The 24384-nt window shown below is 55.8% G+C and overlaps 1 protein-coding gene across 4 annotated transcripts; it reads right to left on the bottom strand.

The window, feature by feature from the left end:
- Window positions 1-278: 278 nt before the first annotated feature.
- KCNC4 (potassium voltage-gated channel subfamily C member 4) lies at window positions 279-24384 on the bottom strand. 4 transcript variants are annotated; one of them, XM_052815423.1, is made up of 5 exons: window positions 23938-24380; window positions 21241-21987; window positions 15433-16369; window positions 13938-14123; window positions 279-1478 (listed from the first exon to the last, which is right to left on the bottom strand). In XM_052815423.1, exons 1-5 carry the CDS (start codon window positions 24103-24105, stop codon window positions 1417-1419), a joined length of 2100 nt encoding a protein of 699 aa, XP_052671383.1. In that variant the 5' UTR covers window positions 24106-24380; the 3' UTR covers window positions 279-1416. The 4 variants fall into 4 exon arrangements, with proteins under 4 accessions (XP_052671383.1, XP_052671382.1, XP_052671384.1 ...); XM_052815422.1 differs by lacking the exon at window positions 279-1478 and adding an exon at window positions 7603-8317 and having other exon boundaries at window positions 23938-24384; XM_052815424.1 differs by lacking the exons at window positions 279-1478; window positions 23938-24380 and adding exons at window positions 7603-8317; window positions 22971-23726.

Here is a 24384-nt window from a genome sequence, read left to right as displayed (position 1 = left end):
CTTTGATAGTCAGAGCGGGCAGAGCCAATGCATTTGTCAGCTCTGCAGTGCCTTTCCTTCCACAAATGAATATCGCGTGGATGTTGAAGCCAGTCTGCCGTGGGCTTTCCAGTGGGCTCTCATCCAAGCTGTGCGAGAAAGCAAGGATCTCAACCACAACATTCAGGCAACGCCACTGCTGAAATCACTGTCCCCGCTGCCAGGGACACCCAGGGTGGGGACAGGGCTTTGTGGGCACACAGGGAGCCGGTGGCAAGGAAACACGGAGGCAGGAGGGGTACAGGAGCTGACTCAGCTCATGGATGTCTTTATTCGAACTCTAGTACGGTTGGACAGGTAGAGGCATGCGTACAGGACAGACGGAAATGGGAGTAGTATTGCCTTGATCACAGAGATATGTAACAGCATTAGAAAGACACTGACCCTTCCAGGCCAGCCGGGTTCACCCCACCTCATTCACCTATTGCTTCCCATCCCCGTCCCTGTGCCCAAACCGACCCGCTCGTCCCCCCCATCCTCTCGGGGTCTGCACCCTGGGGTAAGCACCCATGAGAGGGGGGCAATGGTGCAGCGACCCACTCGTGGTACCTTGAATGGAGCCTTTGAAACCCCAGAGAAGGGTCCCCAGTGGCCATTTGACAATGGAGGGGGTCAGAGCACGGATGGAGCCGCGGGCAGCAATGTCTCGGGTGAGCAGCTGGCAAGTCTCCGGAGGCGGAGGGGCGAGGTGCATCCGAAAGCATGGGCGAGGGGAGGGGGGGCAGCCCAGGGGTGTGCTGGGGAGCTGGGCAGCGTCTACGTGGCAGGGCTGGCAGCAGGCAGGGGAGCGGGGCCGCCCCTGGCACCCCGCCTTCCCTTCCTGGCCCCGCTGCCATGCGGCACCTCTCTGGGGGGGGAGACCCGGCTGCCAACCCCCACCCCCCCCAGCTGCGGAGCTGGCAACTGGAGCTTTGGGCTGCTGTGGTGGGCAAGCAAAGCTCCTTGGGGAGAGCATCCCCTGGCCTCAGGGAGGGCATCCCTGGGGGCATGCATGTCCCAGCCTTGGGGAGAGCATACCTCAGCCTCGGGGAGAGCATCTCCCTTGGGGAATGCATCCCTTGGCCTCAGGGAGAGCTTCCCTGTGCTTTGGGGAGAGCATCCCGGGGGAATGCATCGCTCAGCCTTAGGAAGAGCATCCCTTGGCCTCAGGGAGAGCATCCCTGAGCCTTGGGGAACGCATCCCTTGGCCTTGGGGAACGCAGCCCTTGGGGAAAGCATCCCTTAGCCTCAGGGACAGCATCCCTTGGGGCACACACGCCTCTGCCTCGGAGAAGGCGTCCCTCGGGGCAAGCATCCCTTGGGGAAGGCATCCCTTGGGGAGAGCATCCCTCAGGGAAGGCATCCCTCACCGGGGTGCTGCCTGCATCCAGCCGGAGCTCAGGAGAAGGTGACCACCTCACCCTGGGGGTAACTGGAAGAGAGGACGTCTTGGCAGGTGTCTGCAATTAAAGACACAAGTATTAAACACCCTGTTAGACACTGCTTTCTTTGGCTATTTGTGGAGAAATAGGAGAAGGCAAGGGAGACTGAGCTTCCAGAGGACCCAAACTTTGCAGGGTGCAGAAAACAGAGTAACTACAAAGTGAAATGGCCTTCTTTGGAGGGATAAAATGCTGCTATTCCATCAGTAAACCAGGAAAAAATGTTTATAAAAAGCCTCAGAATGCACCCAGAGATGGAGACATGGGAAATGATTCTCTGAAAGAAACCAGACATGGAGTCAGGGTGATTTTGAGGGTAAAAATGAAGAGCAGAGGAAAGAAGTCATCCCTGCTGCAGCCCTCTCCTCCCAGAAAGCTGCTCTTGACCAAAACTTCCCAAGCCAACCCCAAGCCAGATGTCCCAAAGCCAAGCCTGGTGCATTAATATCCCACAGTGTTTTTTCTTGTCTCTCTCTCTCTCTCCCCCTCTCATTCGTTATCATTGAATTAATTAACATTGATTGGAGCTCTGAGTCACAACATCGCCTCTACCCATGTGCCAGGACCCGGTTTCCAGGCGAGGGGCCATCAGACAGGGAGACAGTGCCTGATCCACCCGATAAGCCACGGAGCTGCACTTTCCACCCAGGGATTTTGCTACAAAACCCAACACCAGCTCCCGACCATGGGTTTCACCTGGCTTTCCCCTCTGCAGACCCAACACAGCTCCAAAAACATCTCATTTTCCCCAAAATAAAGGTCTCATCCTCCCCCGAGCACCACTGTGCACGTTGGGCAAGCAATGCCCAGACGTGGAGGCTTTTCGAAGTCCCACATCCCAGAAAAACCCTTGAGATTAAAGTCCCTAAATCCCAGGGCTTCCAGGAGAGGTGCCCACCTCCCAGCCTGCCATGACAGACCAGCTGGGGGGACCCAGCATCACTCCCCAGCACCAATTTGGGGACCAGCGCTGGCCATGCACGAAGCAGCTGCTGAAAAATATCACCGTTCCTGGTTCAATCGCTCCTGCAAGCAGCTAAAAGCTCTCGGCAGGGCTCGTGGCCTGCTAGAAACATTCCCCGTCAGGTCGATTGATTTACCAGGGACACGACTCGGCTTTTAACTCCCATCTCCTCCTCCCCGTTCAAAGCCATTTTGTGTGCTAGCTCGAGACCTGCTGCCCGCATCCTCCAGGGACCTGCCTTGGAAAGCAGCTTCCCAGCCTCGGAAAAAAATTAGCACGACTAAAAATAAATAACAACAGCCGAGATTTTTTTCGTTCAAACGCTGTCCCCCAGACAAAGCCGCCACAAGAAAACCGCCCTCCTGTCTCGGCTTATCATTGCTGGCTCGATTCCACACCGCCAGCGGGTCCCGGTCCCTCTCGCCCTCGCAGCCCCTCCGTGGCGTACGGCTCCTTCCTCCACCTTTTTTTGGGTGCAGATCTGCCGCCCAACGACAGTGGGGCGATGCCCCACCATCCCCTCCTTGGGCAAGGTGGGAGGCTTGGCACAGGCCGGCTGTCACCCAGCCCCAAAAATCCCCAGGGTTTGCTGTGGTGCTGTCTGGGCCATCCTCCCCCCCACATTTCCAGGGCTGGTGAGTTCACACAGTCCCACTTTCCCCCTACAAGCATCTCCCCAAACACCCTTAAGTGCTGCCTCCACGGGCTGCCAGCTCCCAGCTGCTCCAGCACAATGTTTGGGTAGGTCCTACACTAACTCCACTTCAGTCTGCAAGTGCACATGCTTTTTTTTTCCCCCCTTTTTTTTTTTCCCCTCATTGAAAGTTCTATTTGCAGACGAGAGGCTCGGGAGGTGCTGAAAGAGAAATCACCAAAAGCCAAAACACTCTGGCAGGGATGGCTCCCCACAGCCCCCCCAGATCCCCCTCAAAAGCTTCCCCAGGCCACCCCAGGACATTTTGCTGGTCCCTTTTCTTTTCACCGCCGCAACAGGAGGGGTTTGAAGAGCCAGCAGTGCCCCATGGGGCAGAGCACCCCACCGTGCTCCCCAGATGTTGGAGTTAAACACCTCCCAGGCAACATCTGCATCTTTCGCAATGCCCATCACCATGGACCACATGGACGGGGGGATTTCACTACAATGGAGCAAAAGCCAGCGGCCACCTGCATCTCCCGTGCTGCGAGGACCAGAGATGCTACCCTGGGGGGGCTGCACATCTGCAAAGCCGCCTCTCGCCTTGGGCATCCTCCGCACAATCTGGAGAGCTGGTCCCGAGCCTTGTGCCAGGGCAGTGCTGCCATCGAGCTGATTCCCCTCTCACTCTCCAAAAGCCAAAGGATTTTTTTTTTTTTTTCACAGCCATCACCCTGCCCCAGGCTGTCCCACACGAAAGAAAGAGTGTGACCCGCTCCCCAGCAGTTTGCAAAATACTTTCTGAGCCTCCATTTACCTTTTCATGGGGGAAAAATGTAAGGATCAATTGCCCAGGCGGAGCTAATGAAGTAACAGACTGGGAGCTGGGAGGCACCTATTTATAAGCTCAACTGCATCTTATTTTGCATCTGCCTCTGCTCTCCCCGTTCCTCGTCAGCACGGGCAAGGGATGGGGTTGCTATTTATTTTAATTTTTTTTTATTGTCATCAAATAAGCACTGAGGATTTTTCCTGGCAGTGCCAGGGAAGCCAGAAACAGGCTGCTTCTGGGTAGAGCAATTACTCTCTTGACATCTTAACCTCCTGCCCGGCTGCCTGACAGGCCTTTCTATTTTCTCAGCTCTTTCAGGCATCTCCCGAGAAACAGAGCAGTTGTTGCAACAATAACAATTAATACTTTGCACGCAACCCGGGATGGCAGCGCAGCCTCCATGCGGCATTGGACAGCGAGCCAAGTCTCCCAGGAGGAAGAGAGAAGGAAGAAGCTGCTGCTGGATGATGGAGGGGGCAACTGCCCCCAAATCCCCCCAGATCCAAAGGAAAAAAGCTGCTCGGCTTTTGTCCCTTGCATGGCTGCTTTCTGCACCGGGTGCAGGTGGTTACAAGGGGGTTGATCCCCGTCCCAAAGTGCTGCCAGTCTCAGCAGACACACAGATGGATGGATGCAAGGACATCCAACAACATCAGGGCAGCCCGATGCTACGCGGCATCTCTGATGCCATTCCCGCTGTTGAGCATCACGTGCATCTGCAGCTGCGACGGGGCACTAAAGGTCCCCTTGGTACCATACTGCTGGGCATCATGCTATACATAGGTGAGGGGCACGTATATATGGTACATACAGTGCTTTATCTGTATGTTCCTGCTCAATCACAGCATCCTGCTGGGAACAAGACAGCGGCTCAGACCCTACATGCTCACCCCATCCCACGGGAAACTCTCCTTTCCAGGCTGGGATGCTGGCAGCAAGCTCCCTGCCCTGACAGTCACTGCACACCAGTTGATCTTTTTTTTAAATGCCATTTTAGGACTTGGGCAGAGGCAGCCGGACTCCTATTGATTTATTCAGTTCATCAAAAATAAATCAAACAACCTTGCTTTCTCCCGCTGCTTTTCGCCTTAGCTGGAACGTGCGCTCCGCGCCAGATCCCTAAACATAGATAAGCGGCTGGGAGGATATTCGGGGGAAGTATCGTATATTCTTGCTCTATTCTTATCCTATTCTCTAGGCAGCCAATTTTGGCCACTGTTTGAGATAAAACCCTGGGCTACAGAGATAATTAGTGGTCTGCTCTTCTGATCTACTACAGCTCCTCTTATGATCTTATCCAGGGGATTAACCCCTGCTAACTTGCCCCCAAAACCGACCCAGACCCCACCTAAAAATAACAACATGCTGTTTTTCCCCCTCCTGCATCCCCCAAATCACTTGTTCAGAAGAAGGCGGGGAGGAAGAGGGAGAAGATGCGATGGGTTTTTCAACAGTTTGGTGCCTCCCACTGAAATCCCTCCGTCTCCCATTCGGGGCTCGGTTGTTTTAGAGGAGCTTTTTGCACATTAGTCATCCCTTCTCCCGAGTTGCATAACACCACTGCTAAAAATTGCATCGTACCGGCTCCATGTCAGCTCTCACACTCAACCCTCGTTGCTCTGATGGGGATGAGATTTTTGGGGGGGTCCTCCAAAGGTTTTCCACACTGGGAAACCAGCTCCGGTGTTTGGACGAGCTGATTTGGGGGCCTGGTGGGGAGAAAGGAGAGGGTGGGATCTCTTGGGATCTGTGGCTGCGTCTGCTCCGGGGTTAATCCTGTGCTTTCAAAAGACTCAAACCCCAAAGTTTGAGTCTCTTGATCTGCTGCTTCTGCAAGAGACAGGGCAGCAGAGCTGGTTTTTCATGCCTGGCTCGTCCCCAAAGTCAGCGCATGACCTTGGTTAAATCATTTATGATTCAGAGACCACTGAAATCATGGAGGGTGACCTTCCCGCTCGCACGGGCTGGGGATATTTCAGCTCATTCTGCTTCGAGAGGAGCCTGCTCCAAAGGGGAGCATGCGCCAGAGAAGCACCGGTACGGTGCCACCGTACTTGCCCCTTTGCCCAGTTCATGGGGTTTTGGGGTGATTCATGAACCTGTCGAGTTACCCTGATTGTTTGGTGTGGGAATACACTTTAATTACAGAAATCCAAGGAATGCAGCTACACATGGCAAAGTCAGGTGCTGCCAGCGAGGACTGAATCACTGCTGTGGCACAGGGGTCGGAAACCACTACAGGACATCCTGGGCAGAGAAGGGATGCGGCTCATCCTCATTTCTCCCCAAATCCAGAGAAATTCCAGCTCCAGCACCGGGTCTATGCGGTGCTCAGCTCCTGCCATCAAGCCCCAGGATCCAGCTCCTGGCACCAAGTTTTTTCCCCTCTTTTCTGCTTTCCTTTGACTCTCACTGCTCCGCTCACACGGCTGGGGCAGGAGAAGAGAGGAGGGAAAGAAGAAAAGTGAAATAAAAGGCAAGAGCTTCTTGCCGGCCCCATGTAAGACTTGGAGGGGGCTTGTTTTGGCGATGTGGTGACTGGCTCCTCCTGGCAGCTCCTTCAACTCAGTGGGGAGGGAAAAAAAATAAGCCAGATAAGGCATTCTACAATTCCTCCTTGTGTAGCATCTCTTCCACTGTGGCAGCAAGGAGTTTTACTGCAGGAGGATCCCAGCATTAATCCTTCTCTACACTTAGAGAAACTGAGGCACTGGGAACCTGGGAAGGAGCAGGAGGGTCCTGGCTGTGGAATCTGCTAAAATCCAGCCCGCCTCCTTTGGGGTGCGGGCACCAGCCTTGCACCAAGGGGATCCTCACTCTGCATCATCCCCTGAGCACAAGCTCCAGTTTGGCTGAGAGGGAGGGGAAGGGCCTGGCCCCCAAAAAGCTCTCGGGCCTTTTTTTATCTTAAACACACCCAAGGCTAAGCTTTGCTCCCCATCCTCTGGCTGAAAAGTCCCCAGGCTCCAGCCCCACAGAGCTGGACTTGCTCAGAGTAAGGAAAGATGCTGAGAGAGCACCGGGATGAAAGTCAAGACCAGGGCTGCACCCGCCAAACCAGCCCCTTTCAGCCACCTGAGAGCCAGCCGTCTCCAGGGAAGCAAAACTGGGGCAACAGAGCTAGAAATGAGCCAGAAGTCAGGGGACTGAAGGTTTTGTTCTAGTTCTAGCCGAGATCATTCAAAATCATCCCAAAAACTAATACATGTGAGCAAAAACCAGCGGTGCGACGGGGAGTTTGGCGCTCCAACCTCATCCTCCCAAGGGCAGGGGAAGACCTGGTTCAAAGCCAGCTCCCATCCCCATGGGGATGCTCTGCCCCACCACTCCGCATCCATCTCAAAAGAGGATTCATCCCCATATCCATTCAGGCACCATTTCGTCTCAAATCTCTCATTTCCCCACTATTCAACAGCAGCAGCAGCTCTCCCAACTGCTCCCAGGGCCCCATATTGCTCTCCCCACAACCTCCCAGCTCTTCCCAGGAGCATCCATACATATATTTTGCCAATCCTTTATCCCAGCTTCCACATGCTCCCCACACCCAGCCGGGGGCCCTACAGTCTCCTACTTCCACAGGACCTCGGGGCTGGTTTCCAAGGCTGCCAAAGCCATCTTCAGCCCCAGGACCATCCCTGAGGTTGGATAGAGAAGCAAACACAAGCCAGGAGGGAATAAGTGTGATTTAGGCAGAAAAAAAGCACAAAACAAGAGGGGAACTGCTGCTGGGCTGGGAATAGAGGTTTATTCATCTGTTGCCTCCAGAAACTTGAGGCTGGTTTTTTTTAAAAAAAAAAAAGACCTAAAATGATATGAACTCAGCCATTTCCAGCACAATGATATATAATTTTATGAGTCAACATGGTCTCCTTGCATTTCCACCACCCTTTAGCCCAAGTGCAAACGGCCCACGGGAAGGAGGGCTCGACACCAGAGGGAATCGCATGGGTTGGCCCAATTTATTTAGGATGAATAAGGTTTCAAGGGAAAAAAAAAAAAAACGAAACCAAAAAAACCCAAAGAACCAACAGACACCTACTCCAGGGATCGTCCCAAACACATGGGCACGAGACAAGTTCAATGGAGACGTTACACGTCCTGCAAACCGGGCAGGGGGAGCACGGTGGCAGCGCTGGGCTGGAGAAGATCAGAACGCGCTTCTCAGAGATGGAGATGTCCCAGCTCGGTCTCCTCTGGGCACAGGCACTGCCGCGGACACCCGACGTCACGGGGCAGGGATGGGACAGAGCGACACGACACGACACAACAAAGCGGGATCCGGGCGGCGTTTTAAAGGATGGAGGGGACGGGAGAGCAGGGACGCCGCAGAGGACAGGGAGAGCTGCAGCGGGACGTGAGGGGAGCCAAGCCCACCGTGGATCCTGCCACACCATCTATGCTGCTTAGGCTTCGGGATTTTCCATAGCCTTGGTGAAGAAAACGGACAGGTTAGAGCCGAGCAGCCTCCTTCCCAAGGCTCGGAAAGCAAAGAGCACCAGGGTGAGCATCGCCCAGCCCCATATCCCAATTCAACCCCCTTAAAAAATTCAGGAAGGGTTTTTTGAGGGCAACCAAGCTTCTGCAGATCCTCCAGACCTCCCCTCCCTTCCCCTTGGCTCCCCATGCAGTCGAGCAGCGCTGGCCAAATCCAGGACTCGAAAGTCATTGAAGTTGCGAGACCAAATCAGTCCTGGGGGTTGTTGGGCTTTGTTTCCTAAATTGCTCTGAATGAGGAATGAGCCTGGAGATTTCATGGGCTGAAGCAAACGGGGAAAAGCAGCAGAACTCAAGCAAATAAGGGATTTGGAAGGAGTTATTCCCCCAGCTCTGGTTTTGAAGCCAGCTGTAGCAGCAAGCTGCTGCTGACACCTTTCTGTACGGAAAGGAGCAGGTAGATGTGCTCGTTATTTTCCATAAAAAATTGCATTAAAGAGCAAAATATTTCTATTGCTTTAAGCATGGGAACCCTTCACACTCCCCCAAAGAGCCAGAAATTGCTGCAACTTTTATTGAAAAGCAACAGCCAGAACAAATGCTCTCGCGGGTCAAAAGCCACTTTTCTTTCAGGAAAGAAACTAAGTATTTGCACTGAAAATTGGATTTTTAGGTCCAAACAGCAGTCCTGTTCAAAGATGAGCCCCAAGATCTGCTCTCTGGATCACTGCACCTTGCAGGGACAGCTCTGCTGCCAAAATATTGAAAATTAAGGATGCTCCCGGCTGTGATGAGCCCAACCACCCTGCGCCTTGCCGCACTTGCCTGCATCTTCCCTGAGAGCACCCGGGCGAGCAAACCCAGCCTTGCCTTTGCCTTCCCCGCAAGCACCAGCGAGCTCTGGAGAAAGCAAGTACGTGCGAGTGTGTGTACGCAGGCGGGGAGTGGAGGGAGGCGGCTCCCTGACAGCAGAAAAACAAGGTGATGGATGGCCCCTTCAGCAGCGCCAAGCTCGGAAACCGTCCTTGCGTCCCCCCTGGGGAGTTAATGGCGCGTCTTCAGGTTCTGCTTTGCTGTGAAGGCACCGATGGCAGGTGCTGGCCCAGCCAGGCTGTTTTGGGCTTGGATCAGGGATTAAGGCTCACACCGGAGCGAACACGGCATCACCCCCACACACACCCCCGAGGAGGATGCTGAGACATGAGCATCGTCTGGAAAAGGCTCCAGAGCACTACCTCTTTAAATCTGATTTTTATCCCCTTTTTATACTTTTTTCCTAATCATTTCCCAACCACAGCAGCTGGCAGGGAGGCACGGGAGTCTTCAACCGCTTCCCAGAACTCAGCCCCCTGAGGGGACACAGGGGACGGAGAGGTCATCTGCCTAAACCTGTTGCTGATTTCAGCAAAGCTTTTCCAGTTTCCGCAGTAGAAGCAAGAGCAGAATCAGGCCCCAAAGAGAAGAGCAATTTCCTTATTTACTTTTTGGCATGAATCCACACAGCGAGCGAGGAGGGAAGCGAGCAGAGCCCTGAGCTGGGGATGTTTCCCACCTACAGCAGCTGATGCAAAGACCCCTTTCTCTTCCCAAAAAAACCCCCAAAACTGCATCAGGCTCATCCTCCAGCAAACCTTGCTCTTTTCCCAGGAGCCCTGAGGCTCTTTGAAGAGCTCACGCACTTCCCTGCCACCCTGAGCCATGTGCGTGGGAAGCAATCGTGCCGAGATGCAACCGGTCCCTGAAAGCTTAGGGTTACCGATGGATCCAGCACCCAAACAACATCGATTTGGTGGAGAGGTGTTACGGGGTTGGGGCTTGCTGGAAGCCACCTTGGCGATGCAAGGAGCCACTGATGCAGTTGAGCACTTTACAGATGCTCTTTGCCCTCTTGCTCAGATCACTGAATAGAAAAGGATAGAAATGGGCATAGGAACAGGGCCAAAAATCATGCTGCCGGGTTTGATTAAGTCTCAAGCATCACAGTTTGGGGCAGCACTTCATAAAGATGCTTAATTGCCCCAGGGCCCCTCTGCAATGGGACTCTGAAGGCAAACCTGCCCCAAGCCCAACACTTCATTTTCTCCATCAATTTATTCCCAAGCCACGCTCGTGGGAGCACCTGGGAAGGAGCTCAGGACTCCATCCCTCAAGGCCATTGTGGTTTTCCACCCAGCTCAGAGCCAGGTGCCACCACAAAGTCAAGCTGCAAAGCACCGGAGGGTTGTGCTCTGCTAATTGCCACCGGTGCTTTTCGTTAACGGAGCCAGTGTCCCAGCAACTCGTAGAGGTGCTAACTGAGGTCACCGGGATTGCTTTATAAATGGGTTTGTTGCCAAGGAGCCATATAGAGACATCTTATAAACAGAGCAGTGGGGCAGTGTGTAACCCCCGGGGGCTCTTCCCTGGGACCTGGCAATGCCACGCTCCCCACATGCAAACGCTCGTGGCTCCCGAGCGCACGTGCACGCTCGCACATGCTTTGAGCCAGCAGCAGATGGGGACAGGGTAATGCAAGCAGGCAGCATTGCCCAGGAACGCCTGTGCTTGTTTATAACGGCAGCCTGGCACTCGTCTGCGTGTCACATGCACTCGCACGCGCGTTCCCGTGCAAACGTGGGCTTGTCCTTGCTCTCCCCCCAGCCAAGCATTGCTGGGGGATGCTCAGGTGAGCATCCCCGCGCTTGATCCCACACCGCTCAAGCCACGTGCTGGTCAGGGCCCTGCACTAATAGCAACAGAGTAAAAATCATCTGCATGATGCTCCGGGTTCTGGCAACCACATAAAAAATTGCCGCTTTGCCTTGCCAGCGTGCCGTCAAAGGGAGGTGCTGGAAGAGCTGACCTGCCGGGAGGGTAAATCCTCTTCCCTCCATTTAACCCTGTTGCCTGTGGCTCCTCTTGAAATCCCACTCTGGTTTCAATCACTACTATTTCCTAGACCATCATAATTGATCTCGCTGGCATGGGGGACGCTGGATTCATCCTGCCTCCATATCCCTCCATCCAAGCAGAGGACGGGGGCTCACATACCAAGACAGACCCATGCCAACATGCCTGGGCCCCAGCAGGACACATTTTGGGGAACTGCTGAGCAGGACCTGAGTGCTGAAGTGAGATACGGGGTCTGAAGCTGTCCCCAGCAGCAAGGGAGCAAGGTGACATCACTGGAAGCAGTAATAGGGACAAAAAACACATGCTACATGGCAATCCACTGCAATCCAGCTCAGTCTTCTCCAGGGTGCAGGTCCAAGGGCTGGTGGGCAGGGGTAGCTCTTCTCTTTGAGCTGCCCCAATGAGACCAACCGCTGGAATTAGGCTCGAACCATGATGGATGCCGAGATCTGCAGCATATTCCTGAACCAGCTCCATCTCCTGATTTCCACAGCTTGTACAGACATCAGTACCTGTCCCAGGATCTGACAGATGGCCATCAGCAAGTCGGGCTCAGAACCAAGCTCATCTCAATTTGCAGAGCTGCCAACATCCCAGTACCAGAACAAACAGACTCAGCAGGAGATAAATCAGGACCAAGGGAAGAGGCGCCTCTGCGGCTCCCAACGGCTTTCGGCTGGAGTGCAGGAGCCTGCTTTGACCCTCTGATCACCTCTGGTCACCACTAATCCCGACCACGCTGGAGCATTTCACCAGGGAAGACATCAGCCCTGACCTCCCGGGCCAGCATCCCACCAGTCCATCCCCAACAGCCCAAGCAGGACACAGATACTGAGGTTCCCTCTTCCCAAAAGGTCTCATGCATTATTCAAGTCCCTCTGGACACTGGATCCACCTTTCTCCAGGTGCAAGACCATTTCAGCAAGGTGGGTGTAAGTGACCCATGTACACATCTATTTTTAATTGTAAAAAGCACTCTGACACTTGCAGGAAAGACACCAGAACAAACCAAGAAAGATCACAAAAATGCCCTTTCAAGTAGCTGTTGCTGCCACCATGCAAGAAGAAAAACCTCCTGGTCTCCTGCAACCCAGTAATGTGATTTCAGAGCACAGCGAAAGCAGCACTGGATCCTCAGCTCTCAGATCTACTCTGGTTCTCCTGGCTTCAGCGGGACCAAGCTCAAATGCTTCAGTTGAATGCTTCAGTTGAAGAGATGCCTGACTTGAGCATCTTGTAAGGATGAAGATGAGCACTGGCTTTCATCCTTCTCCTTCATGCCTTCCAGTTCAGCATCCCCCCCAGTCTGGAGCAGGACTAGAACCTCTTTGCATTAGCAGGCATTAAGAAAAGAGACCAACTTCACAGAAAAAAGCACTTCCAGGAAAAAAACATGAGGCATTTCAAACAAATATTTGTATAGTACCCTTCTGCCCAAAGATGAGCAAAGCTTTTCATTTTTTTCCTCTAAGGGATGAGGTTGAGCAGGAATGCCAAAGGGAATCCTTGATTTCCCAGGAGGAAGCAACCAATTTGCTTCTAATAATGTAATAAACATGATTGCCCCCAAACACCTCCCTCTGTCCCAAGCCCATCCAGTCTTTACCATCCCAAGCAGTGCTACAGCAGCAAACCCTTGAGGGCCTCCAAATCACCAACACCAGGAGCCAGCAGCTCTTGGTGTGCAGCTCAGAGACATAGCACATCATCTTTTCTCCTGCCTGGTCCCAGCTCACATGCACCATTCCCAGTAACTGGCATTAGATGATACCAAGGAGGTAGAGGTAGGTCAGCTCTGCAGCTACATCATCCTACACCACCCTGGACACACAAAAATAACTGCAGACCTAAAAACCTGAGCTGTGTCCTGAGAATCATCCCAGCAATTGAGGGCGTAGCTGGATTTTGTGGCTCAAGGTAGGCACTGGATTTACCCTGCCAGGGGCTGGGGTGCTGGGAGACGGGCACAGGGCATGCTTGCTGGTGGAGCAGAGAAGGCTGGAGGATGGTGCAAAGGGACCAGGCTGAAGAGGACTCTTGTTTTGTCATGGGAAGAAAAGAGTTTTGTGTTTTCCTGACTCATCTCCCCCACAGTTTCCCATTGAAAACCTCAACACTTAGCAAAGCTCACTTTCCAAACCCAGAGGAGACAGCCTTTCTGGCAGCCTGGTGCTTTTGGCAAGGCAGCACTTGACACATCGTGGCTCCCCACACTCGAACCCACCAAAAGACATCAGAGGGGGAGAGGAAAGGAAAAGCCTGTGGGGTTTTTTTCCCTGCTGAAAACATTTTGACCACCTTCAGTCACAACCTCACGACGTCTCAGGGAGAGATGTCCCCCTCACACCACCCTGAGTTGGGTGATTGAAGCCCAAGAAGAGTTGGAGGGACAGGAGAAGCTGGAGCACGGGAGAGCAAAGGGACAGACCTGTCCCCAGGGAAGGTGCTGCAGCCAGCATGGGGTCACAGTCCCCACATGGTCGCAATCAGGGGAGGAGAAAACAAAAAGGATAGAGCTAGCACGGAGAGACTTGGTGGGTGGAGATGAAGCAGGTGGAGAAGCAGGAAGACAAGTGGATTTGGGGAGGAAAGAACAACAGCCAGGCAGGCAGATGGAGATGAACCACTGTCTCGGATGGATGCAACAAACCTCCACCTCTACTCCTCCATCTCACCCTCCCCAGCCCACGTGCCAGCTCACGCCTCCAGCATCAGCCATACCTTTCTGGATGCCTCCATCCGCCGCACAGGAGAAGTCACCTGTGGCCAGCAGGAAGCACGTGGAGGATTTCTTGTTCTTATCGCGGGTGCTGGAGCGCCGCATGGGTCGCTTCTCCTCCTCGGTCGGCGACAGCGGCTGCTCCTCATCTGACAGCACCACGTTGGCCTCACCGTTCTGCTTAGAGTCTGCAAGAAGGTGGCAGAGACCCATCAGCAGTCAATAAACCCACAGGATGAGGTGCTTGGGGTGGCCAGAAGGGTTTGCTCAGACCATGCAAGGAAGCAGAAAACCAGATCGCAGATGGCCCAGAGCAACACCCACAAATTCAGGTACTGATCCCAGCCTGGACATCCTAACTTAGAGTGACCAGGGGAGAAGGACCATGCCAGATTTTAATCCCAAGCAGCAAACAGCAGCTCTTACTCCTGCTGAGGGTTGTAATATCCTGTGTGAAGCCAAGCAGGGTTTGCCAAGGAAGAAATACCCCTGGTCTTTGAGATCCACCCACCTGATTAGTGGGAATTAGCTCTCCAAAATTCACACCACTGAGATACAGGCTGCTCAGGTTAGCGGTGAAGTGCTAATTTATGTCATCTGACTCTGTGGTTCGCTAGCTGAGAGGATGCTATGCCAGGTGAGGGTCTGGCCTGAGCTCCTGGATTGGTGTTGGGGTAAAGGGATTGGGCTGACCTGCTCCTCCAGAGCAGGACATCTGCTCTCACTGCTCCCCACTGCCAGGGCTCCTGGGGCAGACAGGATGCTTAGGAATGTGGAAAAGGGAGATTTATAAAGGAAAACACCTATATCTGGGGCATTTGGTGCCCACCAACAACTGCCCATGGCTGGGGCCATACCCTGTCCTGACCTGAAGGAAAGACTGGCCAAACCCCAAACTTCAGCTCAGTGCATGAGACCAAATAATAAAAGGACAGGGGCTGATTTTGCTCCTGCCTGAGCACAGGATTTGGAGCAGCGTTGACATTGCTGGTCATCTACTAGAAGATGAATGGGAAGGTGGGGTCAAGCCCCAGGGAATATCTATGGATTTATCCATCTTGGTGAAGCTCGCCCTGATTTATGGTGGGAGGAAGCAAAAGAAAATCTACCCCAGGGGCATTACCAGGCTAAGATGGGAATCAGGCAAATGGTCTTACCTCTGTCAGCATGAGGAAGAGGTGGGCTAGGTAGGGACACCTTGAATCACACCACAGTGACTTGATCTGTGCCATTAGGAGAGCAGGATATGGCCTTTCCCCCCCTGCCTGGAGGGGGATCTTGATCTGTAGCATCCTGGTCCACCAATACAGCACCCAATACCCAGACTCCCAAGGGCCCCAGCCCTTTCTGCACCAAGTTCTCACCAACCCAAGAGCTGGGGGATGCGTCCTGCAGCAGGGCAGTCCCCAGGGACTCTCGGAGACAGGGGACCAAAAATGCTGCCTCGGGGGCTCCTGGAGGTCTCCCCCTCCCTCTGCCCCACCTTTGGGGTCTCACCTGACCGTTTCCGCTCAGCCGCCCCCTCCTCTACCGCCAACGGGCAAGTGTCGCTCTGGGTGCTGTTACGGGGGGAGTTTTCCTCGGATTTGCAGTAGGCAGGGGAGTCCAGTGGGGCCGGACGGGGTATATGCTTTTTCTTCTTCTTTGGCAGCTTCTGCTTGGCCATGGCCAATGAATAGTACATCCCAAAGTTATTGACAATGACGGGCACAGGCATGGCGATGGTGAGCACCCCGGCCAACGCACAGAGAGCCCCCACCACCATGCCCGACCAGGTCTTGGGGTACATGTCGCCGTAGCCCAGGGTCGTCATCGTGACCACAGCCCACCAGAACCCGATGGGGATGTTCTTAAAGTGAGTGTGATCGCTCCCGCGGGGGTCGGACGTCTTGGCTCCGATCCGCTCAGCGTAGTAGATCATAGTGGCAAAAATCAAGACCCCCAAGGCGAGGAAGATGATGAGGAGCAGGAATTCGTTGGTGCTGGCCCGGAGTGTGTGGCCCAGCACCCGGAGACCCACAAAGTGCCGTGTCAGCTTGAAGATCCGGAGGATCCGGACGAAACGGACCACCCGTAGGAAGCCCAGTACGTCCCGGGCAGCTTTGGAGGACAGGCCACTGAGACCTACCTCCAGGTAGAAGGGCAAGATGGCCACAAAGTCAATGATGTTGAGCAGGTTTTTAATGAAGAGAAGCTTATCTGGACAGCAGATGATGCGAACCAGGAACTCGAGGGTGAACCACAGGACGCAAACACCTTCAATGTAGGTGAGGATGGGCTCCGTCTCCACTTTATGCGTCAGCAGGATCGTTGTGGTGTTGCCAACCACGAGGGTCTCCGTCACGTTGACGTCGATGTTGAAGGCCTCGTGCGTCTCCAGGCAGAAGGTTGTGATGGAGACCAGGATGAAGAAAAGTGAGGCAAAAGCAACTACCTGCAAAAGTAGAAATTACACAGGCCATTAGCCGATCTGGGTCAACCCCTCCCGCTTAGTTCATTTGGGTCAACCTCTCCTCTTTGGAGGAGAGCAGCAATTTTATAAACCACCGTGACAATAACTTTGGTGAGCCTGAGACTCACTTCTGGTGTCACCTGCCTTTGATACATCTTTTCTAATCCCTGCTAGTGAATAACAATAGCAGTGATGGGAGAAGTCCTCATTCAATAAAAATGAGTGCAACAGGCTCAAAACACCCCAGGAGCTGTGCTGCCACCACCCACTTCCCCAAGACCAAGAATGGAGAACAGGAAGGGTTCCCTGGACCTGTCTCATGAGTTGACAGCAAACCTCAGTGTCTGGGCCCATCAGTGCAGGACCTTTCTCCAAGTGCTACGATATGTACAGGGGAAGGTGTACTGGGCTCCAGCTGTGGCTGGAGATATGCCAGAGGTGACAGTGATGGGGATGAAGGGAGACCTGCAACAGCCTGGGTTTGGAGCAAGTCTCCACTGGGAACACACATGGAAAGGGAACTTTGAGAGGATTCATTCAAAGAGCTTTCCCCTACAGTCATCCCCAACCCCCCCAGGCGAGTTGTTCACACCATTCATGACTGAGGTTTGGGGCCTGGACAGATCAGAGATGGGCTTTTGCCCCCTCCCTGCTCCCTAAGGGTCAGTGGTGGATGATGTGCCCACAAATGGTTCCAGGACTGGGAAGGCAGGATGAGGAGAAGAGGAGCAGGCAGAGCTCAGCATCCCACTGCTGCTTGGACTTGGTAACACCCAGATGCTCCCCTCTGCCCGACCGGTGAGACCTTTGGTCCCCTCCACGCCTCCTCCACCCCACGGCATGCTGCCACTTCGCCTCGGATGGGAGCGAGGAGGGGCCAGCAGCATGCGGTGGAAATCACAGGCTGTGTCAAAAAGAAAACACTTTGTCGTCCCCCCCCATCAATCCTGCTCAGCCCTCCTCCCCGACAAGATGAGCTCATGATGAGTCCATTATCCAGAGCATCTGTTTCCAAGAGCCCCCGAAAAAAAAGCCTCTGAGCAGAAAAGCTCTTCTACCTTCCTCCAGCACAAAAGCACAGCGGGTTTGGCTTCCTGGGAGCAGATCTTGCTACAGCACCCTTTGCTGCTAACCCACCCCACCCGCACTGAGCAAGATGTGACCTTTTGCTGTCGAACCCACCCGACCGGCTGCGTTCAGCAGGCAGCCACACCGTGAGCCTGCTCGAGATGACAGCCCGGGTCCTCGGCTGGAGTGAATCAGCAGCAGAGACAGCCTGAGTCACGCTTGAGAAAAACCCGGCCCCGGACACCAGCAGTAACGTGCCGGCAGCCCTGAGCCTGCCGAGAGCGTCCTTGAGGGGTGTCCCCAAGGGCAAACCCATGTAGGTCCAGCACAGAGAGCATCAGCCCTCCAGAAGTTAGGTGTGAAGTTTAAGCCAGGCTCTAATTGATGGAGAAACCTTTGGAAGATGATCCTCCCCCCCCCGCCCTGTGACAGCCACCTACTTGGGGATGGGCTGAGATGCTCCGTACCCCTCAGATCAGACCACTCTGGACCACGCGCCGTGATGCGGATCAGCTGGTGGCAGCTCCGAAGGCAGCCCTCGCCGATCAGCCACGCGCAATTCAGGAAGCAAACCCAACAACAAAGTGGGATCTTAAAGCAAGGCCAGTTTAACCAGACAAGCGTGTCTACGTAGCAGTGGCGTGGCCAAAATAATCCGCTTTTCAGCTGAGGGCTGAGTAATGTTCCTGAGTTTCCCTGTATGGGGAATCTGAGGAAAACGTGAAGAGTAAAAACTTAGACTCAGAGCCAAGTAGGAATAAAAAAAATTACCAAGGAAGAGAGTGAGACCCTGCAAACACTCAAGCAATGAAGCAACCCTGCTGTATGAGCCGTGTAGGTGAGATCTGATTTAGCCCCAGGAGCAAAAGCAACCTCTAAAAATAGGAGAGTCAGGTTCACAGCCAGTGCCAACCATCGTCCCCCCTCAAGTCAATAGTGCTGCTCCAGTTTTGTGGCAGCTGAAGACCTGACCGGAGGCGTCTTATCTCAGCTTTGGCCTCTGCTCCAAGCTCAAGGGTTTTTTTCCAAAACTGTCTTAAAAATAAAATAAAATCTATGCATATACTCAGTAGCCACCAATACAGCACCGAAAGTCCCACCAAACAAGTCCTCCAGAACCTGCCAATGATCTACACTATCTCAACGTGCACTCAACAGCTTGAGATGGGTGTTCCCAAAAAAGCCATGACCCTACAGGGGGTCACTAGCCTGGAAATCCCAATGGAAGTAAGGTCAGGACCCCACAAGTCAGGCTGCAAAAGGAAAAATAACGAGGAGCTACAAGTAAGCAAAATTTGGAACTAGAGGTAAAATCACAACCAGGGCAGTTTCCCATGGGGAGAAAGAGAGTTTTCCACTCCAGCTGGGACAGCAGCTACAGTAAGGACCAAATTTTCACCAAGACTGGACTAGACACAGGAGCCAAGATCCCATGGGCATCGATGTTACAAGGAAAAGACACTAAAAATTTGGGGCGGGATTTCTAACTGAACGCTCATGTAGTCGCCAGCTCAGGAGGTGCCAGGAGAGAGAAGTGCTGGAAGGAGGGAAAGATGGAAATAGCCAGGAGCCGACTGAGTCAGGGCCCGAGGGGCTGCTCCGCAGGCAAGGAGGAGCAAGGACCGGAGAAATTCAGCCCTCGAGACTCTTAGTCACTGCTGTCGCATGATCGAGGGAGAGGGTTTACGCACACAACCTGGGACCACTCTCCTTCCCGCTGCTGCCAAGGTTTGGCAAGACACACTGGACCGGCTGCTCCCGAGCATCCCCAGGCCAAATGCCATGGCCGGCAGCACCCCTTTTGCTCTGAAAAGGAAGGGGGAGACTCTGAAACGGGGCAGTATTAACGAAATCCCACTCCAGCCATCCCAAAACACCAAGGCAGCACCATGAACGTTGCACGTGCAGAGATGCTCATGGGTCCCGGAGCATCCTAGTGCTGGATGGTGACTCCGAACCAGTAACAGTTCCCTGCATTACCTGGGTGCGCTGGGCAGGTTGAGCTCACTTGGGTTGGTTGCACTGCTCCACGTCTCAGTTTCCCCTTCTGCCGAAGCAGTTCTCCTAAGCCAGTGCAAAACTATGCTGATATTTTAGAGTGGAAAACATGACCCAGAAGAGCCTGTGAGCTCTGGAAGGTGACCATCCCCGTGGCAGTGCTAAGCTGAGCCTTTATCTTAGGGCAGTAAGAAGGAAGCAGGGAGCTCCCAGTACAGACTGATCCCACTCCAGCCCCAGTCAGGGCTCACATCACAGCCATCTCTGCTCCCTCCAACACACTCCTCCAGCTAAAGCAAATGCCTTTCCGAGAGCAGCTCAGCACACGGGAGAAGCAGAACCAAATAATAACGTGAAAAATTTGAGTTGAATTATTGTGCTCAGGTTTATTTTTTTAATTTTTTTATTTGGAGCTTTCCACCACTCAGAGCATCTCTCAGAGGCAACAAGCCCTCAAAGATGGACAAAGGATTGGGTACCCCTTTTAAAATGAGTAAAGCTCTTGCTGCCCAAACATCCTCTGCATGTGTGTGTGTGTTGCACTTAAGTTAGCTGCAAAAATACCGCCTTGACAAACTGACCCCCTGCCCCGCGCGCTGCTGGTGGGTGTGAAATGCCTGCAGGATTTCTTACCATTGATGGTTTTTTTACACCTCTAAATGCATCCAGAATTCATTTAGATCCCAAATGCCTATATGTGTGTGTGTAGCAGATTTATAAACTGGGCGTGATGGGGGACACAAGCGTGGGGATGGGACTGGATGGGTACAGGTGGGTGTCTGGGGGTCGGTGGGCAGCACTTTGGGGGTGATCTAAGAGTAGCTGGGAGAGGAGACGCATGCGCAGAATAATGCCTGACCCGGGCTGGGAGCCCAAAGATGCGCCTCGTTATGGGGGATACGTCCCGGGCTTGTCGGTGGCTGTGGGTAGGGATCGTCTGTGTGTGCAAGGGGAGGTCGTGGGGGGATGTTTGTGCACGTATGAGCTCATGTGTGTGTGTACACAGTGTACCAGGTCCCCGGGGACGTGCGTGGATAAAGGGGGTTGGGGTGCGTGTGTGTGTTTGTGTGTTAACCGCAGCTGAGAGCCTGCGCTCACACGTGCTGATGGGGACCGTATGCTGCGCGTGGGCAGCATCGACGCGGCGATGGTGGGGACAGGGCTGCGGGGATGAGGGTGCTTGCAGGGGGCAGGGAGGGGTGCTTGCGCAGAGGCACGGGGTGTCCTTCGGGGCTGCTGCTGCTGTAGAAGAGGAGCACAAGCTCTTCGTGGACAACCGTGAGGATCCCATTTGCTTCAGGATCTGATTTGGGTGCCAGCAGGCATCAGTCCTGTCCCCCCACTCCACACCTGGGCCATTAAACGTGGATTTTGGCATGGGCACGCATACAACCCAACGAGAGGAACGCAAGCAGTCCTGCCTGTCCTAGAGCATCCTGAAACTCTGCCAGGACTCAGCCCTGCCAAGGACTCTCCCTGACAATCCCTCACCTCCACGTGCCCAGGAGGTGCCCAGGCAGCACCCGAGGGTGCGAAGGGGACAAGGAGCGGGCTTGCCCCCAGCTCCCTGAGATGCGATGTGTTGGGAGGGGATGGGGAGATGATGGAAGAGACTTCCCCTAGGATGGGAGATGGCCAACGTGCCCCACAGTAGGAGGGAGATGGCTACGGGGGGGCCCACGCAACCCACTAGGAGAGTCCATCTCACCCATGGGCATGAGGAAATGGAGACACAACCCCAGCACGGCCCCATCCCACCTCCCCACTGGCACGTTTCGGGAGCTTACCCTTGCCGCCTTGGATGAGTAGGGATCCTCAAAGAGCGCCCACATCCTGGGCTGCCAATTCCGACAGCAACCACCCCCTCCGGCAGCCCCCGCCGCCCCCGGCGGCCTGTCATCCATGCCCAGGCGTTGAAGGGCCATCTCCCTACCCCCTTCCTCTTCAGGCTCCTCTCCGCCGGCCCCTCCACCGGGCTCGGGACTCTCGAAGATGTCCAGGGCCTCTTCGGCATCGCGATGCTGGCGGTAGGTCATCCAGCAACAGGGCTCCACATCCGTCTCATCGATGCCCCAGTAGGTCAGCTCCTCCTCGAAGAGGGGTCCGCAGATATCCGCGGGGCAGTGCAGCTTGCCGGTACGGTAGTAGTTGAGCACGTAGGAGAAGATCCCGGGGTGACGGTCGAAGAAGAACTCATTGCTTTTACCATCAAAGTCAAAGTTGCTCTGGGCATCGGGGTCGGCAAGCCAGGCCAGGCGGGTGCCCGGCAAAGTCCGGAGGGTGCTTTTGTAGGTCTCATGCCGGGTACCACCTACATTGATGGTGATCTTGTCCGACTCTTCCCCTTTGCCCATCTCTTCCTTCAGGCATGTTTTGGAGGGTGGTTTGTTCCCAGACTTGCGTCCACGGTAGGAGGAGACACACACCGAGCTGATCATAGATTTCGGTGGATGGGAGATGCACGCTACGCGCACCCTTCCTCCGGGCGAGGAGCTGGGGGTCGGCGGAGGCGGGAGAGGGGGGCAGAGATGGGACTGGGGAGGGGAAAAGGGGGGGCTCAGGCTTGGCTCTGGCCTCAGGGGGAGCAGGCTGGAGCCGAGCCGGACACCGCTGGCTGCTGGGGGACGGCAGGGGAGGCTGCAACCTCCACCCCCTCCAAAACCACCCCCTGAAATAAAACCGCCCTAAACCGGGAGCCAGCCCAGCCCTGCCGGGCAGCAACAAGTGCGGGCAGGAGGGGGCCGCGGGCCGGGCTCGGGGAGGGGGGGGGCCGGCAGCCCCGGCTCCGCCGCGGGGGGATGCGGGCCCGGCCGGGGAGGATGCTGCCGCCGCCAAGGCCGGGGGGGGGGTGACACGGACACGACGAGCCCTCAGCCCCGCCGGGCTGCGTGTGTGTCCCCCCCCCTCCCCGATACCTGCAGCGCCAGGCGCGGGGGGGGCCCCGCCGCCCGCTCCGGCGGCTCCGCGCTCCCTCCGCCCTCCCCGGGCCGGGGTCGGGGAGGGGGGCGGCGGCGGGGGGGGCACCTCCCCGCTTCCCAGCGGGGGAGGGGGGAAAGGTGGGATGGATGTGCCCCCCCCGCCCCAAGCCGGGCCCTGTCCTCCCCGGGGGGGGAGGCTGCGGCGCCGGGGGGGGGGGGGGGGCCCGCTCACGCGTGGCCGGGCCCGGTGGCGGGGTGGGGGGGAGCCCTGTTGCGCCCCGGCCGTTGCCTCCCGGCTCGGCTCGGGGGAGGCGGCGAGGGCTGCTCCGGGGCTCGGCGGGGGAAGAGCCGCCGCCCGGGGCTTTTATAGGGCTGGGAGCGAGCGGCGGGGTTACGGGAGCCGGCGCCGCCCCGCCGGGGACCCCCCCCCCCCCCCGCCCCAGCCCCCCAGCCCCCCGCCGCTGCCCTCCCTCCCAACCACACTCCTCCATCCCCGCATCCCTCCCTCCATCCCCGCATCCCTCCATCCCCTCCACCCCCAGTCCAGCTCCCCCCCTACCCAGCCCCCCAGGCCCCCGCACCCCCAGGTACCGGCTCACCTCCCCGCGGGGCCCGACGTGCAGGTGAGGCTCTCGGGGACTCGGTGTCAGCGAGGAGTGAACCCCGGACACCCCAGCTCCGCTTCGCGCCGGAGGGGAAATGCAGCCCAGAGCTGGCTGCGGATCTGGAGCCAGCTCTTGGCAGAGGCTCGAGCAGATCCCATCCCTCCCTGGCTCGCAATCCCTCGCTCACCGAGAGGTCAGGAGAGACCGACCTCGGGTGCGGGGTCCGTGGCCGGTGGGGAGCTGGGTGGTTGCAGGCAGACCTGGCCCTCTTTCCGTCCCCCGAGCCTCCCCGAGCATCTCTCTGTCCCGGTTTGGCTCTCGGGTGAAGGATGCCCCTTCCCCAGCGCTGCACCCGCGGACACCGAGCCTGGGACTCGGGGTACCAACCACCCCAGCCCCAGGGTCCCTTCCCCTAAACCCTCCTCCTTGGGGGGCTCTTAGACCCCTGGGTGCTGGTGATGCTCAGCCCCATGTCCTGGGGCTGGGGAGGAGGTGAAGAGCTCTGGTGACCCAGGGGACAAGCCCGTCACCAAGGCAAAGACCTGAGGGACCCGGCCCCGCCAGCGCTGTTTACTCCTGCATTGGCACTGCTGGTGCTGGGGCAGAGGGGGGATGCAGGCAGGTGCTTTGGGGTCATAGGCGGGATCCAAGCCCAGCATAGGCCTGTTATTAGGGTGGGGGGCTGAGCCAGGGGGTCAGCACTTGATTAAGGGGGTCCTTGGTGCAGGGCGAGGGGACAGAGAGTGGGGGATGCTGCCCCGCACCAGCACCCCTCTCTGCACCTCCCTGGGCTCTATAGAGCATCCCCCCCCAGGGCCCCAGGACCCCTCCTCACCCCCTGCCCAGGTTTGTCCCCTCGGTGACATGCTCACCCCCTTACTGGGGGGCATTGGGGGTGGCTGGGGCAAACGCTCCACCCAAAAAGCCCCAAGGCACAAGAGCCGCGCTTAAAAAATCTTACCACCAAGAAAGCCCTGCTCCAACTGTAACTGCAACTCGACAGCTTCCAGGGCCGGATCCTGAGCGGGTGGAGGCTGGCGTAGCTCCACACCCAAACCACCCGGGGCTGCACCAGTGGGAGAGCGTGGAGCCCAAGGGAAAACCGTGCTGGAAAAATCGAGCCTTGCATCACCGGCCAGGCATCGCAGCTCAGCTCCTCATCATCGGTAATGCGAGTTTGGCCAGGAGGAAGGAATACTGCGACCTGATGCTAATATTTTATCCGGCGACTTTCATCCCGCGGAGATCTTCGTGCACCCAAGCGCGACCGTTCCTGGGGTGGGAGGAGGTGGCCAGGCAGACAAATGGGTTGTTTCTGGGGAAGGAAGAGATCTTTTAGCCAGCAACACCCGCCCAAAGCTGTCTGCTCTCTAAATATGCCTTCAGATTTTTAATGTCCATGAAAAAA

The sequence above is a fragment of the Harpia harpyja genome, chromosome 19 (assembly GCF_026419915.1).
Source record: "Harpia harpyja isolate bHarHar1 chromosome 19, bHarHar1 primary haplotype, whole genome shotgun sequence".
NCBI classification, from domain to species: domain Eukaryota; kingdom Metazoa; phylum Chordata; class Aves; order Accipitriformes; family Accipitridae; genus Harpia; species Harpia harpyja.
The sequence above is the reverse complement of the archived record's forward strand: the minus strand, read 5'-3'. Positions and strand labels throughout refer to the sequence as shown.